At 41.9% G+C, this 16,446-nt stretch overlaps 2 protein-coding genes across 21 annotated transcripts in view; one reads left to right on the forward strand and one right to left on the reverse strand.

The window, feature by feature from the left end:
• nfixb (nuclear factor I/Xb) overlaps window positions 1–16,446 on the reverse strand; it is a 169,485-nt gene that overhangs the window by 5,818 nt on the left and 147,221 nt on the right. For 11 of the 20 annotated variants that reach the window (XM_077499024.1, XM_077499081.1, XM_077499034.1 and 8 more), the window contains 4 exons: window positions 11,200–11,328; window positions 6,186–6,361; window positions 5,007–5,154; window positions 2,781–2,872 (listed from right to left, as the gene is read on the reverse strand). In XM_077499024.1, the coding sequence (XP_077355150.1) occupies window positions 2,781–2,872; window positions 5,007–5,154; window positions 6,186–6,361; window positions 11,200–11,328 (545 nt within the window). The remainder of the gene's footprint in view (window positions 1–2,780; window positions 2,873–5,006; window positions 5,155–6,185; window positions 6,362–11,199; window positions 11,329–16,446) is intronic. The other 9 variants (XM_077499131.1, XM_077499115.1, XM_077499141.1 and 6 more) reach the window with 3 other exon arrangements.
• The window catches only part of LOC144003186 (uncharacterized), a 4,979-nt gene continuing 4,932 nt past the window's right edge, over window positions 16,400–16,446 (forward strand). The window contains exon 1 of the mRNA XM_077499155.1: window positions 16,400–16,446. This exon is cut by the window's right edge and continues 170 nt beyond it. The gene's annotated coding sequence lies outside the window, so the exon portion shown is untranslated.

Below are 16,446 nucleotides of genomic sequence, written 5' to 3' on the forward strand. Positions count from 1 at the left end.
AATACATAAACAATTAGTTATTGAAACGCAAAATAAATACATACACACAGATTTGACTGTTACAAAGAATAATTTCACTAGTTCAAAGTCAATGAGACCTTCAAAAAACTGGTGCACTAACCTAAACAACATTAAATGTTAATTCACAAATTTTGTTTACAACATGTCATTCTCGTTAAAATTGTGTTTGTGGAATATGAGTTAGGCGGCACAAAAAAAAAAAAAAAAAAACCCTGTTTTTATCCATGTCAGAGGTGGGCCATTTCGCCACTTGCTGCCACGCAAAATAACTTGACAGTTGCTCAGGCAACAACCAACCACGACTCAGCGTGTTAACGTCACGACCAAACTCAGAATACAGGTGAGCCGTGATTGGTCGTTACTTTAGCCCTGAGCAAATGTGATGTCATTTCAGTCGACAGCAAAAGTGGTAAAATGGCCGCCAGCGAAATCGTGTTAAAAGAACATATTTTTGCAAAGAATATTTGGGGGTTGACTTCCACTTTGAAGATATATTGGATGGTTTCACAGATATGACGGATGTTTTATGCCTTAAATAAAACCGACAACATCCCATTAGCTACGTGGGAAATTCAACAGAAACATCAAGTAATGCTTCATGGTGGCATTGTAGCAAATCAGTCAGTTGGAGTCATCCTCTGGGAACCAGGAACATCTGTAGAGGATTTCACAGCTCACCCAAGTGAACACAAATGATCTCAACTGTCCCCTGGAGGGGGATTACTCCAGTACGGGCCATCAATCTCTCCCAACTTAGTTTGAGACAAAGTAAAACAATTAAAGCGTGTGTTAACTAGATTCTCCCAGAGGTGTTGTGTATCTTATTAAGTACTTATAAGGACATATTTTCAAGCGTGGAAGTTTGCTGCTATGAAATGAGAGATGGGGATGTCATTATAAATTGTCACCATCTCTTTTCAGTTAGTGACCTACCTGTTCAGCACAATTTCACCACTTGCTTATGGCTAAATTGTGTAGAATCTGTAGTCACATAGTCACACCCATCAATCATGAATTGAATGACTAAGAATGTTAACAGTATGTTTTTGTTTCGTTTTTAAATGAATGTGAAATGCTAACTAGCTTGTTGTCAAGCAGCATGAACCAACATTCTCCAAATCTCACCTTGGAAACTCTTTTGAGTCTGACCCTTTTGTCTTTGTCTGGCCTTTTGTTTTGACGACATCCCCCTCCCAGCCCACTCCCATGTGCCCCGTCTCAACAGACCTGGACCATGGCAACATCTCCCTGCTTACTGGCTAAAAGTAGCATGCAAAGCAGAGCTTTGAGCTATAAGGCTACGCTCCAGTTCTAATTTGGGTTCTGGAGGCCGATTCTGCGCATAGTTTCCTTAAGACCAAGTTGACCGTGAGTGCTGAAAATGGCTTGCGGAGGAGACCTGTCTGCTACGCTCTTTAAATCTTGACTTTGCAGGGGAGACCCCATGATGCATCAAACTCAGCATGGGCAATGTCTTGGATCTGCAACCACAGGCCTCCTACTGCCTAAATGATCCTACTCATGCTCAGTACAGCATGTTAGACGATTATTGTTTTACTGTTTTTAGAATTTTCCAGCAACAAAGGGGGTGTTGTTGATGTCAACTTCCTCCCCTAAATCCTTGACAGCAGACAGTTGACAGACCTCCTTTCTTTCCATCTGCTCACACTTAATGCTAGTTCAGAGACCCCATTGCAATTTCTAGATCAGCTGGCCATGACATTATGTATAATTACCAGGGCTTCTATTGTAGGCAATTGTTAAGCAAGTCACATTTTCTTTTTCCATTTCCCCTTTTTCTGTCACATCTTCAACTTGCCACTAGATGGCATCTAGATCCCAGGAATCAGCATATACGGTATGATTATTCTTCTTATTTATTTTTTTTTTAAATCAAGTATATATGCTTTGTACTTTGAGAAGATTTGAGATTAGTTGAGATATTAAATACAATGGGGACAATTTGTGAAATACATTCTGCTTTGTACAACTTGACACAAACTGAACTAATACTTCACTTCTGGCTGAAAAAAAAAGATGTCTGCTTTTGCACCACAACCAGTCAGCCTAAAAAAAAAAGAAAAAAAAAAAAAAAAAAAAAAAAAAAAAAAAAAAAAAAAGAAAAATCCTCTCAACATGTGTGTAAAGAATTAAAAACAGGTAAGGTATGTCTTTCCGGGAGAGAAAATAAATCAAAGTTTTGGAATGCAGTGGATGAAAGCAGCAACAGAATAGAAGAAAAAAAGAAGCAAAAACAATAAAAGTAAAAGTGTACGAGCAACTTGGAAGAAAAGAAAAGGATTGATGAAAGTAAAGATGAGTGAAAGTGTGGAGGATAGAAAAAAAGGAAGGGGGGGGGGGGCGTTTGTCAGCAGAGGAGATTCAGATGGTTTCCATGTGTTGGGGAGCGTAGCTGAAATGGCTTCAGGCGGGTGTGGTTGCAGTACAGTATATACTAATGAGAAAAGTACTGGTGGTAATTGGAGGCTTATGACGAGTGGTGGCACAAAGAAAGTGACATCGCGAACAGAAACACTTTTGCCACAGAGAGCAGCAGGGACTTCATAAGAAGACTAGCATAAGTAACAAATATTTAAGATTACGCTAACAAGAGAGGGAAATGAAAGAGGCAGCAAGAGAGTGCCTGTAGCCACCACATATGGCATATGATCCCAATGTACATTAAAATACAACAAAATGGTTCAAGTCGACACTTGGCCCACATTTGCTCCAACGTGCTGTCACACTGCAAGTCCCACCTGTGTCTGCTGCGGGATGTTCAGAAAGTTGTTGTCCCGTGATCCGATGCCGACAAACCTGTTGGGAGCTGTGGCGCCTGGCGTGGAGTATGCTATCGAAACACAAGAGGACAAAAAAGACTTTAAGTGCACACAAAAACAGATGTTGAATAAGGGCAAAGAAGCAAGCCTAACATTGTGTAAGCTATCCGGCATTACCCCATAACGTTACTTGTAAAAACTTCATCCATACAGTAGCGCAAATATTGCACAACAACAAAGGCTCAATTTTCTTCCATAAGACTCAATTTGATCGTTGTTGTGTTTTGTAGCAAAAAGTGTTCATGTGTAGCTTTTTTTTTTTTAATAGTTAACTTGAATGCAGCTTACTCAAACTTAACTTGCGTAACTGTCAGACTAACATTTGATAGTCATCAATAGTGCTCTTGCCTAATAACTGGCTGTGTTTGACCACAATTTATGGGCGATTCGGGAGAGATATCTGTTTCCTTTCACAGAACTAAACACAGTTGACAGACTTCTGAGCAAGGTCGTCAGCGTAGACCTTCGGAAGGACATTCTCAAAGCTTAACGATAGTTTAGCTGATGCATTTTACAAACATAAATGCAGGTTTAGGATAGGGGCAACACCATTTTGAAACATGTGGAAGGTCAAGACAGGCCATCACAAGGATTGAGTTTTTGTTCGAAGAATTCAAAGGTATTTAATTGTACGCCGTCCATATAGTACAATGCCCCAGTTATACAAGCAGCAAAATGCCACGCAATCTTTGTTGGATGTCGTTTGTGGTCCAAGTAGTCAGCAGCATCAAAAGTGAGCTTGACAGCATCAGAAGTGGAAAAAGGCTTCTTTGTTGAGTGAGTGTCTTTGGTGAGGACAATACACAGTTTGAGTTTAGTGACAACCTGGGTGGCTTATGGGTTGTTCCTCACCAACCATAGACACTTCTTCTCGGTTGAAAGTAACTTCATGACTCAGTGGATAGACTTCAATTGAATTGGTGATGAAGCATGGCTTTGAAGGGAAATATTGGAAGGTGTGTGTTTTGATGGTGTAAATCTACAAATGCCCTTCATAGAGTTGTTTACGCCAATGAGCGGTGTCATCGACTCGTTATTATTATCATAGGTTATTATTACAGAGCCCCAGATTGCTACCTATATTTAAATCCCATTGATAAACTCAGTGCCGAAAGTACTTGAGCATTCCAAAGAGGGATACTAAGAACCATTCAGGGACATTTATAGATCATTGGCATCAGAGTGTGAATATACGGCCATTCAGGTACGCTTGGGAATCCACATTTTGAGAATTCACAACCCAGTGTGGAGACTTCAGTTCAAAGACTAAACTGAATAAGTACATGAATACAACAAAGAGAGAGACAGAAGGAGGTTAAAAAGTCTGAGGTTAAGCAGAATTAAATGGCATGGACACAGTACGCACCTATTTACGGCATATTGGAATAACATACAAACGACAAGGGACTCTCAGACACGGACTGTGGTAAACACAAATACTACCGTGCTATTGAAAAACTACTGAATTAAAAAAGTGCTCCATCCAGTGCCCCTCCAGTGGCAGGTGAGGAAGGAAAATGTATTGTGAGCGTAGTCCCACTTTCCAACTGATATAACTCTTCAATATCCCAGATATACTCAGCTTCACAAAATCTTCTGTTCAGGTTCAGCCTATAACAACTAATAGAAATGCTACCATTACCAACCCACGTTCTGCTGGAATTCTTCGGAGATATATAAACTACTCTAAATCTGGGCCTTCCTCACGCTAAAATTAAGAATTGATCTCTTTGTTTTGAGGTCTCCCCTTGTTGCTGATGAGTCAGGCAGGGGTCGATCCGCATTAGGGCATGAGGCTCAACATGTCGAGCCACTCAAACTGATGGGACCGGGGACAGAACCCAGATGCACACCACAAAGATCACTGGGACAGTTCGCAGCTTGTCTTCAACTTTAGGAGACTTCTGATCTAACTTTATGCTCTCCAAAGTTATTTTATCGGTGTAGGGCACACTTCCAAGGGTAAAGGGATGTGAATTGTTGGTTAGACATGAACAACGGGGGCACATAGTTGGAGGAAGTACAATGGGGATGGGGATGGGGTGGTTCCCTAAAGGGGGCTGTTTGGTCAAATTCTTTTGAGTTGTTTTTTTTTTTTTTTTTGTTTGATTTGGTTTTCAAAATGGTCTTTGTGGGGTCACTTACACGGAGATGCGGGCGATGAGAGTCCGCCGTCAGGGGGCGTGCTGTTGGGTTTAGAGTCGGGCATAGGGAGGGGCACTGGGCGGGCCACTGGGGGAGGTGGAGGCAGCAAGAAGGAGCCTGGCATTTTGCTCTGGCCGCTCCCGTTTGGCTGCAGACAACACAAACAGGGTCAGGTGGGCGACATGCGACAATCCGCAAACACGGGATGGAAAAAATAACGGACGCAGCTCGGGATGCCAGGTCCAAAAAATAAAAAATATCCATGACGGAGGTGGGGGTAGAGGCAGGCGATGGTGGAAGAAGGGAAAGGAAGGTGGTGGATAACAACAACCAAAGGGATGACGTATGTGGACGGCATCTTTTATGGAGGTGTGAAAAATAATAATCACCATACGGTTTGATAGGAGTGGGAGCTGGAGCTGGACGTGAGGGGTTCCACAGGGGTGGTCCATGGTGGGTGGAGGAGGTAAGTGAGCAAATCATTGAGGGCCAATCAACCAGAAGATGGCAACAAATCAAAACCATGAGAGAATACTCTTCTACACAAGCACAACACCATCAACGATACCAATACCAAAGAACCAAAGTCCAACTAAAAAGGTAACCACAGTGATGGAAACACAAATAGAACACAGGACTGATATGTTTGGCTAACATGTATTGTGAGTGACTGTCGGTGTGCTGATGGCTGCAAAGTCTGCGTGAGTGGGTGGGGCCAAAGGAAAAAAAATCAAATCTGTGACGATAGGGAATGCCTTTGTGGAACTCATCAAACAGCAAAATGAATGACAACGATTTGACCCATGACCTCAGAAAAAGGCATGCTTTTGAGTGTTTTGATTGTTTCTCAAGATAATTCCTATAACTTGAATTTCTTTTCTTCCAAGAAACAGTATATCAACAAACGTAATTGTTCCAGGCTGTTTTCACTATAATTATTATTTATCGGTTAAACCATCCAAACCATGTGATTAACATTTATTCGCTAACAATAACATTTGAAAACATTTAAAACACTACTTTTAGTGACACATAATTGAGACACATTACACATACTACATACATACATACAAATTCAAGTTCTTCACCTAAATAAAGCAAAAAAAGGGGGCCCATGCGGCATTTACTAGTTCTTCATAAACGGCCCACTGAAAAAAGGTAACAGGCAATGAACCTTACCTGTCCGCCGGCCTGCCCTGGGCCATCAGCGCAGACAAACTGCACAAACTCCTTCAATGGATCCTGTCCAGGGTGGTGGTGGTAGCGGATGGTCGGGTGGGTGAAGTAAGGGCTCGATTGCTGGATGATGGAGGGAGACGGGAAGTGCAGGGCTGAGGCAGAAGCACGAGGACTCCCTGCGGGCGAGATGCTTGTGTTACACCACTGCAAGCGCGCGAGCAGAAAGCCAAACAAGGGACGAGCAACGACCTGTGCTCGTTCTGATAGATTGGAGCGATGAATGATGTGAATAATGCCTGCACGATGATCACATCACAACAGGAATCATTAAAGTTTTAGTGCTAAATCTAAAATGCAAATGTTGTTTTCTCATGAAAAGCTGTTTTAGGTTAATAGCTATGGTCAATGCTCGTAAAGTTTTATGATCACTCCAGTGAATCTATAAAGCTTTACAGACAGCTCTCGCTCTCTCACTCTCTCTCAAGCTGCTGTCAGATGCAAAAAAAACAAAACAAAAAAAACTTTTTAGTCAGCAACATTCAAAGTCATACATGGTTCACGCAAGCATAGAACCCGACGTCCACACATTCAAAATCAGATCCGCAGAGCTTGTAAAAAGGAAACACACAAAGAGATCATTGAGTACTGTCTTAAATTAGCAGTTCTTAATGCCTGCCCGCCTAAGAGCTGTTTTGAAGGTGTGAGTCATTGGCATCAATGCAACTTGGCATTGGCATATTAAAGCAATATTTGGCCTGACTCATTTATTTATATTTTTTTCATGATAGAAGTAATTTTTCACGCAGCCTTCCAAATAGGCCGTTTTAACTTTTATTTGCACCAAAACTACACATCTGTGGTAGGGAACGCAATATCCATCATTATTGTACGAAAGAGAAAGTACGATCAGACTATTGGTGTGAAATGTGAGTGAGGGGCAGTTGCACACACAAAGCCCCCTCTGTCAGACCTATATCCATGACTAAATCTACTTGATTGATATTAGAGGCCCATTCTTCCCTTAACTGCGCCAGTCTGACACCCATCCCATCCAAGCCCCCCAGCTGCCCATGTAAGGCTGCCAACACTCTTCGGTACTTATGTCTTATACATTGTGCGCACGAGTGTACCTCATGAGAGTGCCAACCCCTCTGCATTACCCCCCAGAAAGGGGCCTATGTCTCGGAGCCCGGCAACACCTTGCACCCATGCCAGGCTGCCTGCACCCCATTGGTGCCGTCTCCCTCTTCCTATAGTCCCCCTGTTAATCCCATTAAAGACTGGGTGAAGGCCAAACTGGGAGTATAGGGGGTGGGTTGGGAAAAGGTTTACGGTGGTGTAGGGGTGATGATGAGAGGGGAGACTTGGGATCCGACGCCCTTCTACTCAGCTGAATGGGAATAAAGGGACCAACATCGCCAAAAGCACCACCTTGCAGAAGCACTGCCGTGTGAGGGAAGCTCTAATGTGCTTCTCAATCTCACTTCAATGCCCCCTCAGATCACTTTCATTAAAAAACAACTATGGCGATGATGTGGTCGAAGCATTACACCAGCATGGGAACAGCACCAAAATGAACACTACTAACAACGCTTTGAAGACAAAGAAACAAAGCACATCGGAATAATACGTGGTTGTGGATGTCTGCAAATGTGTATCTGCTACGGAGATGGGTTTGCTGGAGATGCAGCCAATCAGCAGTTAATGAGCGGCCTCATCGCTTCGTACTGGATTGATGGCTTGATAAGCTTTTAATGTACCCAAACTACACAAAAAGCTCATGGAAAATTATCTGCCGAGAGCTTCTTCTTTGGCTGCGTTCACACATGTAGCCTTTCCAAATAGGAGAAGGTACGCACCAGCCCCCCGCCGCTCGCTTTATCTGTGCAGTGGCGATAAAATTAGAGGAGCTGCGATTTATTGTCTGGACTCGTTTGGCTTTGTTTGATATCTGCTGTTATCATGAGCCTCTTGCTTCAGCGTGGTGGAGGACCAGCTGGTTCACAAAGCATTTCAGTCCAAGTGCTAATCTTCTACTCTCGCCAGTCTGAATGAAACAGATGTGATCACTTGATCAATCAGTGGTTATGAAAATAAAAGCAAATTCCTAAAAATACTAAGTGATGATCCAATGAGAGGCAAGAAACTAGATAAACAGCAAAAGGTTGACGTGACATGACATCAATGTCAATCTCTATCAGGTTGCTTTGGTCAAAATGTTTGTTGGGCAACTATCGACTTGATGTCAGCACTGATGTGCAGTTCGCTGAAGATAATTGGTAGATATGGAGTGCACATATTCATGTATCTGGTTTAAGATATTGATATATTTGTTGTTGGTTGTATCATGGTTGATATACTATGTTGACTTTCCTGCAGCTGGCAAAATTCCTGCTCAATGCCCCATTAATAATAAACCTTTGACAGAGTCAGTATGGTACCCAAGTTTTTTTTTTTTTTTTTTTTTTTTTTTTTAATAGCAAAAGACGAAAAAGAAAATTGAAATATGCGTCAGTCTAATTTTCTCGGAGATGAAACAAACTGAATTTTTGTTAAAAATTATTCAAATTAAGCAACACAAACTTAGCTATTTTATTGTCCTTGGATCATTTGGACTGTTGTATTTGTTTGAGCCATTGTGGCTGGAGCGCATGTTAATCACGAGCATGTTTGAAACTTTTAAAAATAAATGGCAAAATGTTTATTAACTTTAACCAGTTACCTGAGTGGTGCCCAAACTATGCCCCAGGGTCCATTTGCAGTCCGCTATCCATTTCGCAGCGGCCCGTGGCGTATACTAAAAACGACATTTGACACTACAGTGTTCCCTCACTCTTCGCGGATGATACATTTCACACCCACCCGCGATAGGTGGATTTCTGCAAACTAGAGGCCATTTAAAAAAAAAAAAAAAAAGTTTTTTGTTTTTTTTAAATCTTCAATAACCACCACTGTCTGTCACCTTAATGAGTTCTTCTTGCAGAGTTGCGTTAATGAGCGGCCTCTTCGAAGTTAATGCTTTCAATTAACTTGTTTTTCTACTTATGACTGAAATACGGCAATTTAATTTCAAAACACTGTGTTCAATCAAGAGAATTCAATTTTGTTTCTTCCACTTTCTGCTCCGTGTCAAGGTGCAATTTATGAACATTAATAATCCTCAAGTAACTGTTTAACTCATTCACTGCCAGTCATTATAGAAAATTTTTACATTTCCAATACTCACGTGATATTCCATTCAATAATTATATATAAACCGAATCTACCAAATAACAGAATAGACTCCCTAGTTTTTGTCCCGTCCCGTTCTTTTATAATTGACAGCAGAAAAATGTAGGTTTGCCAAAATACAGCCATTTCTCCCATGGACTCTGAAACTGTGTTTATTTCCTATAAAATGGGGCAATTATGTCATCTACCGGTGGTTGGGCATCAGTAAAGTTGTTTCCAAGTTTGATATTTACAGTGGAGCATGCTCAGATTCGCCCCCATTTAGCACCGCTCTAAAAAATACAATTGACAAGTATACTTGTCAAAGGCAGTGAATGAGTTAAAAATGAAAAATCAACTTTTTGGAGCTTTTAGCTGTGTTAAAATGCTAATTCCTCACCAAACACATGACCGAAGTGGTGTTTTCCTCCATTCGCCCCTCTATAAGAAATTCTAGGTCATTCTGCTCTCCAAGCACCAGCCCCTCCCAACCTGCGAAAACGAGCTGCGGACATAAGGTGTGGACCCACCCCCACACTACCTCTGCGGACTAAACACACGCCCACTTTCTCTGAGACCTCCATGGGATAGTGACAAAAGTAGCCTTTATCAGTAAACATTCTGTCCAAATGAATTCAAAACAATCAATTGTACTTCGCATTTGCAACAACAAAGTGCAATGACAATTGGCTGTCTTAAAATCCCTCAAAGCTTCTGGCTGACATTTGTGTAAACTCCAAATAAAAATTTTGCACTGAAGCAAAGTCCCTCGTTCCAAACCTGCACAGGTTTTTTCCCCCCTCCTTCTTTCCTCTCCTCCCCTCCTCCACGATTTCTTGTGGCAAGAAGCCGTTTTGTTTCAAATGTTTATTAAAGAATTGATGGCTTGCATTTAGAGGAGTGCTCAAACGCTGATCTCCAATAGCAGACTGCAGTGTGCTCGCCCGGGGCGCGACAATCCCACAGGGAGAGGCGGGGTTTTACTGAACTGGGCGTTTTACTTCCGCGTTAGAAAACTAACCAGCAAAACACCCAATATTTCCTCAAAAATTACATCGCCATGGTGTCAAAAGGTAAGATTTAATCATTATTATATACTGATGGAAGGGCTTAAAATATCGTGGTGTAATCGCTTTAAACTGATTAAAGAATCTAAACAATATGTAATTGCTTGATTTCAGTGTGTTTCATATGTTAAAGTCAAAGAATTTCAAAGCGACCCTTGCATCCGTCCATTTTTCGGTATATGTGGTCCTCAAATAAAAAGGTTTGGATACTCCTGATTTACATGGTAGATGACTACGTCTTCAAAGTGTGTAGATAAGCATTTCTGCAAGGCACATTCTTACAGAAATGCTGATAACACAAACAAAATAAGCTCTCGGTAAATGTGTATGTCACAGAACATGTATGTTGTATTCAACAAGAGTGGACACACATTGAATCAAATGCATGACAATCGGATGAGACTGCAAGAGGGAGCTCAAGCACTTAAGCAAGCATAGAGGCAAATCATTTGCCACCCCTCACCATATACCAACACAAAAGCATAGGAAAGCACATGCCCAAAATCCCGAGAGCTGTCACCAGTTTGACCGAAGACACAGATGAGGAGGCAGAGGTGAGCACAGAAGAGCTACCTGCCAGATTTGAAATTCCCAGCCGCTCTTATTTCCCCGAAACGCTGCTCCCGCTTTTGCTTTTGGGGCTGGGGCTCAAGTGGTGGGAGTGGATAGGAGGGTAAGGTGGGGTTGATGGGGGAGGAGGAGGGAGCGATTAGGGTCTGGAGCTGGATTGGTCTCACCTGGTCTCACTCCCGCCAGCATTGGCAGTGGGTGGTGGGTGAACGCCATGCGGGGGGACCTCGTCTGGGAGGACAGGGCGCTGAAATCGAATTTCCCCGGCTTCTTAAGAGAACCAGGCGATGACAGTCCTGGTAAAAAAAGGGGATCAACAAAATGGCAGAACAGAGACGAGGTTTTAATGAAACATGGCTGCGTTGCTTACTTTGACTCTATTAAAAGACGTATTTTGAATTTGATTGCAAGAATCAAATAATTGAGATCGACTGAAATCAATGTTAGATCATTGGAATCATCATTGATTAACCGATGGGTGGACTACACTCACTGTTACTTCCTATTTATGTACAGTTGGCGAGCTGTACCCTAGCTGTCATAATTGGGCGTGGGATGTAGGGGCGGGGCTTGGTGAGAGGCCATGTTTGAAGCAGTCAGAGTAAAAAAAAAAAAAAGGGAAGTGACGGGGAGGGCGAGCAATGTGGCTGGGCGCAGAGTATCAGGAGACAGGAGAGCTGGGAAATGTAGTGGCCATCCAAGTAGGATGTCCACGGGAGTGTCTACACACAGCGCAAAGCCGGCCGAAGATTAGCAATATCACATCCAAAGCCAATGCGATGACTCATCCCAGACCTCTACAACCTCGTTGCCAAGGTCCATCCAGACCAAAGAGACATACGGGAACACAATCAACACAAACAGCAGCTACATTTAGCCTCTTTAATGATAGAGATTTGGCTTGGCCGGTGGACCTGAGTGAGCGATGCAACAACAGACACTTTTCAACTATGATGGGCATTCTATAATACTGCTTAAAGACATTATGGATCTTGGTAAAATTCCAAATGTACATGTGCACACACACGCACAGGCTGTTAAACGCTGGGCAAGATGCCACTGAAGGCCGGAAAATATGTATATTCAAATATAAATATAATATATAAATACAGTAATATATATTCAAGTATCCCCTTCTCCCGTCTATAAATGTCAGCCGAGGTGGAAGACCTGGATGAAACATCCATCATTTTGGTAAAAATGGGCATGCTAATTATAGGCTCAGCTCACCAGTGGACCAGAAACATGGCCAAAAGTGTGAGCGCTACAGATAAAAGAGGCGTGTTGCTGTGATCTAGGCCTCGTGTGGCCGGCACTGAGGGAATTTATTTTGATATATGGTCATCCAAAAGGTGCAATTTAGAAATTCAAGGTTTGAGGGATAGACCCAAACCGTGCATTTGACCTCTGCAGAGTACCGCAGTGTTGACTTCATGCTGAAATGAAGCTCTGGCTACAACAATCTACAAAGCCAGACACCAATGAGGAAGTAGAACTATAAAATAGGATATCGATGTGGATACAAGGACCACATGTTTTAACTCATGCAGCATACTGAGGTCTTTTTTGGCTTTTATCACATTTGCTTGAGAGGGCAATCATTAGATTTCATGAATAGTCACACAATAATATATTCACATAATATGAAACAAAGAAGTAGGTATTTTCAACTATGAATCAGAGACTTGAAGTAGTTTTTCTAAAAGCTTTGCTGGGAATTATCTCTAGCCACAATGCTCAAATACTTGTAGGTAAAAGCTGCAAGAGAACTCATATATAGAGCAGCGAAAGGTGACATGAGTGTGATGTGATGTGTTGATGCAGATGTAATTTCAGTAGTGAACAATCTGAGTCAATTAAATGTGAAGGGAGAAAGCAGGACATGCACACGTTAAGGACCAAAATGTTAGGACAAGTGGTGATTAGGCTTTAAAGCTGCTCTATGTAACTATATTTGCCCAAACATATTTTTACAATAGCCTTTTTATTTGACCAGTTATGACGCAAGCATCTTCTAATTAGCAGATTAACACCTTAGCTGTTCACAATAGGTACTCCTGTAAGCCTCCGGGCAATAGCTTTCAGACTGAATTCGGGTTCAATTTCCCACCCTACATCATGCTCACAGCGTGTACATGAAAAAAGAAGTGGGCAGTTACATTTTTCGGCCACACATGGCACTACTGATTCGATATTTAATTTTGTGCATTGAGATTTAAGACTGTGACTGTGTATGATGTTATTTTTGTCCATTGTGTTTGACGTAGTTAGACATTGCTTTTTACATTGGGGCAAGTTTTGCTCATAGACTTTCAAATTCATGGTAAAAACACTCAGGCTACGAGAAAATTTATTTGCACAAATCAAAGAATGGGAATGGCACCCATTTTGTTTGATATTTGACATCTATGTGGGTTTTTCGAATAGAATTATATATTGTCTATAGCAGTGCTTCTCAATTTTTTTTAATCTATAAAATTGTTTCAAGTACACCGTTTTAAGCACTCTGTCATTGAGAGTGCCATCACTACGTACTGTAGTGGATGAGCAATTACTCTTTATTCTATTAAGGCAAAAAAAAAAAAAAAAAGTTCTCGGGGATCACATGAGCACCCCCCCGGTATCATACTGTGCCACCCCAGAGGGGCCCGCCCCCTTATTTGAGAAGGACTGTTCTAGGGTCTAGTGTCCATGGGTATATCTGCTATTAAAAATGACTCTCCCGATCACATGTTGTTTCTTTAGGAACGCTATGAGGCTTACTTTGCTTTCTTTATATCCGTTTCACATTATTTGTATTTATTTATTTATTTTTTTGACAAATTGACCGTTTCGCATTGCTCAGCAGAGAGCCAGCCAGCATTCTACGTCACTATGCAGAATGTGTTTGGCACGTAAACGAGAGTGTCATACGGCTAAATAAAGTTCGACAAAATGTATTAAACTGGAAATGATTTTTGAAAAATGAATCTCAATTATGGGAGTAACAACCAAGTAAATCATATTGAGCAAACTTGTCATGACAGTTAGGGTGCCTTTTATGATAAATACATAACTGACTAGGCGCAGAAATAGGATAAGTGGTATGAAGGTGCATCAAATCAGATCAGCAAGTGACACAAACTGCTACATTCTGGCATCTATGAACTCTACAAAAGAGGTCAAATACTACACTAAATATGCACTACGGGAATTTTACATTACTTAGTAACTTGCATATATAGTAGCTGACTTTGGCCACAGCATATGATATGTTTGGCACAGTTTAATGCCAGATGCAACCCTCCCATTTATCCAATCTTGGACCTGACTAACAGTTGTGAGCTCCTGAGGCAGGACGTGGCGGCAACCACCGGGAATTGAACCCGTTCATGTTTGCATGAAGGGAAGCAGCACTGCTACTGCTCTACCAATGCTAGTCACTGTAGTTGTATGGGAATATGAAGAAATTAAGTAATACAATGCAGAATGAATTTTGTTCCACTTTAGAGGTTTCACAGTATTTTGGGAGGGGGTGAATACATTTTTTATGGTAGCACCTTTTTGGTTATTTCCGTTATAATGTTATTATTAACTCTTTGTCTCATTCACATTTGTCAAAATGAAGTGCTGTTTTGCAGTTTGGTGCAAATAGACAAAACTAATAATTAGGTTCCTGGATCATGTTGTAAGATTTCACACATTTCTGCGTCAAAATCAGTGGTCTCACTGGTCCACTGTACAAGCAGACTGGCAACCGATTGCTCCCAGGACCATTGGGTTTTGCTATGCTAGCAGGCTGGCAACCACACAAACCTCCAACTGTCACAGCACGGGTTCTTAGACACATGCTAACAAGAATGCACATATGTGCAAGCATAGCAGAAAGGTACTACACAAACATTAACTCGGACTTGCAAGAAAAAAAAACAATGTGTCCTATCAGAGTGTCCCCGATTAGCTGACTAGCTTGCACGTCATTAACACTCATAAATGCTAAACAAAGGATTGCACCTGAGGCAACACAAGGACACCTTGACAACATACACACACCCCAAGACAATTGTCAAAAGTTCCCCCAAACAGTTAAGCAGCATTTGAGGATTTTCCCACCACTGACGAGGCAAGCAGGCAGAGAGACAGTAGAGAGAGAGAGCAGGGCAGCACACAGCGAAAGTCATGATGAATCACATGATCACCTGCTAAGCTTCAAAGCTTTTCATTCAGGTTGAGAGTTACCACGAGAGCAGGCAGAGGCCTTCCCCTCACTCCCCCCATCCTCCTGCCCTCCATCACTCTCATCACCGCCACCACTAGAGCAGATGTCTGCTGTAACCCAGTAGCTCCCTTCACCGCAGACACATGGAGGCGCCATCTGGACTGGAACACAGCCCCTCTCCAGATTGGGCAGTGTGTATGTGTGAATGTATGTCACAGAAAGGCAGTGTGATCGAGTCATGCTTTTGCACGTGCGTGCGCGATGCCTTTTGTAAACGTGCGCGTTGGTGAAAGAGTGCGCCTCGGCGACAGAAGGCATCTTGCCCATTGACGGTACACCTGGGCGCCTTTAGCTGTATTTGTTGGGTCATGTGCCATCGTTCAGAGGCAGGTCTGCGGCAGGTGGGACGCCCTTCAACAGATCTGTTTAGGCAATCAAGAGCAGGAGAGTCCCAAACGCCGTAATTCAACAGTTGCTCACGTACGACTTTCGAACAACACCCAAAGCACTAAGGTGCATCTCGTTGACAACTTTATCTTGGAAATTTGTGATTCATGCATGAAAGAATGGTACGAGTTTTGCACATGACACAAGATGTACTCACAAGGCGAAGTCAACCCCAACATTTTCTTAATAAAATGTTGCCTGTACTATCTACTGGTTTAAAGAAGACAATCTGATTAATATTGTGTTTGCGAAATGAAGTAAACAGCAAAAAACATCTGTTTTTATCAATCTCATGGGACGGCTATTTTGACACTTGTTGACTTAAAATGATGCCAGATTTGCTCAAGGCTCATTTAACAACCAACCATGGCTTAGCTTCAGAAAATAGGTGAGCCGTGTGCAACTGTGATTTCATTCATTTATTTTCAGGTGACACCAAGTAGAAAAATAGCCGCCCCCTGAAAAGAAGAAAATAAAACCCCTCATATTCCACCAACACAATATTAATCACAATACATTTTATAGACAACAATAGAACATATTATTGTAAAGAACATTTCTGGGTTGACTTCCCCTTTAAGTCTCCGGCCACCAACTTGTTTGTTTTAGCTATTTTAGCTTTGCACGAATCGAGTATCGAGCATTAAATTAAACTGTTTACAGTCAACAAAGCCCAGTTAGACATTTTATCAACGCGTTTGTCTTTGTTACTTCATTGCTAGCCTCTCATGCCGTTAAGAGTGGCATACGAAAAGGGATATGGCCACTT

This window comes from Festucalex cinctus, chromosome 1 (genome assembly GCF_051991245.1).
Source record: "Festucalex cinctus isolate MCC-2025b chromosome 1, RoL_Fcin_1.0, whole genome shotgun sequence".
Lineage (NCBI taxonomy): Eukaryota > Metazoa > Chordata > Actinopteri > Syngnathiformes > Syngnathidae > Festucalex > Festucalex cinctus.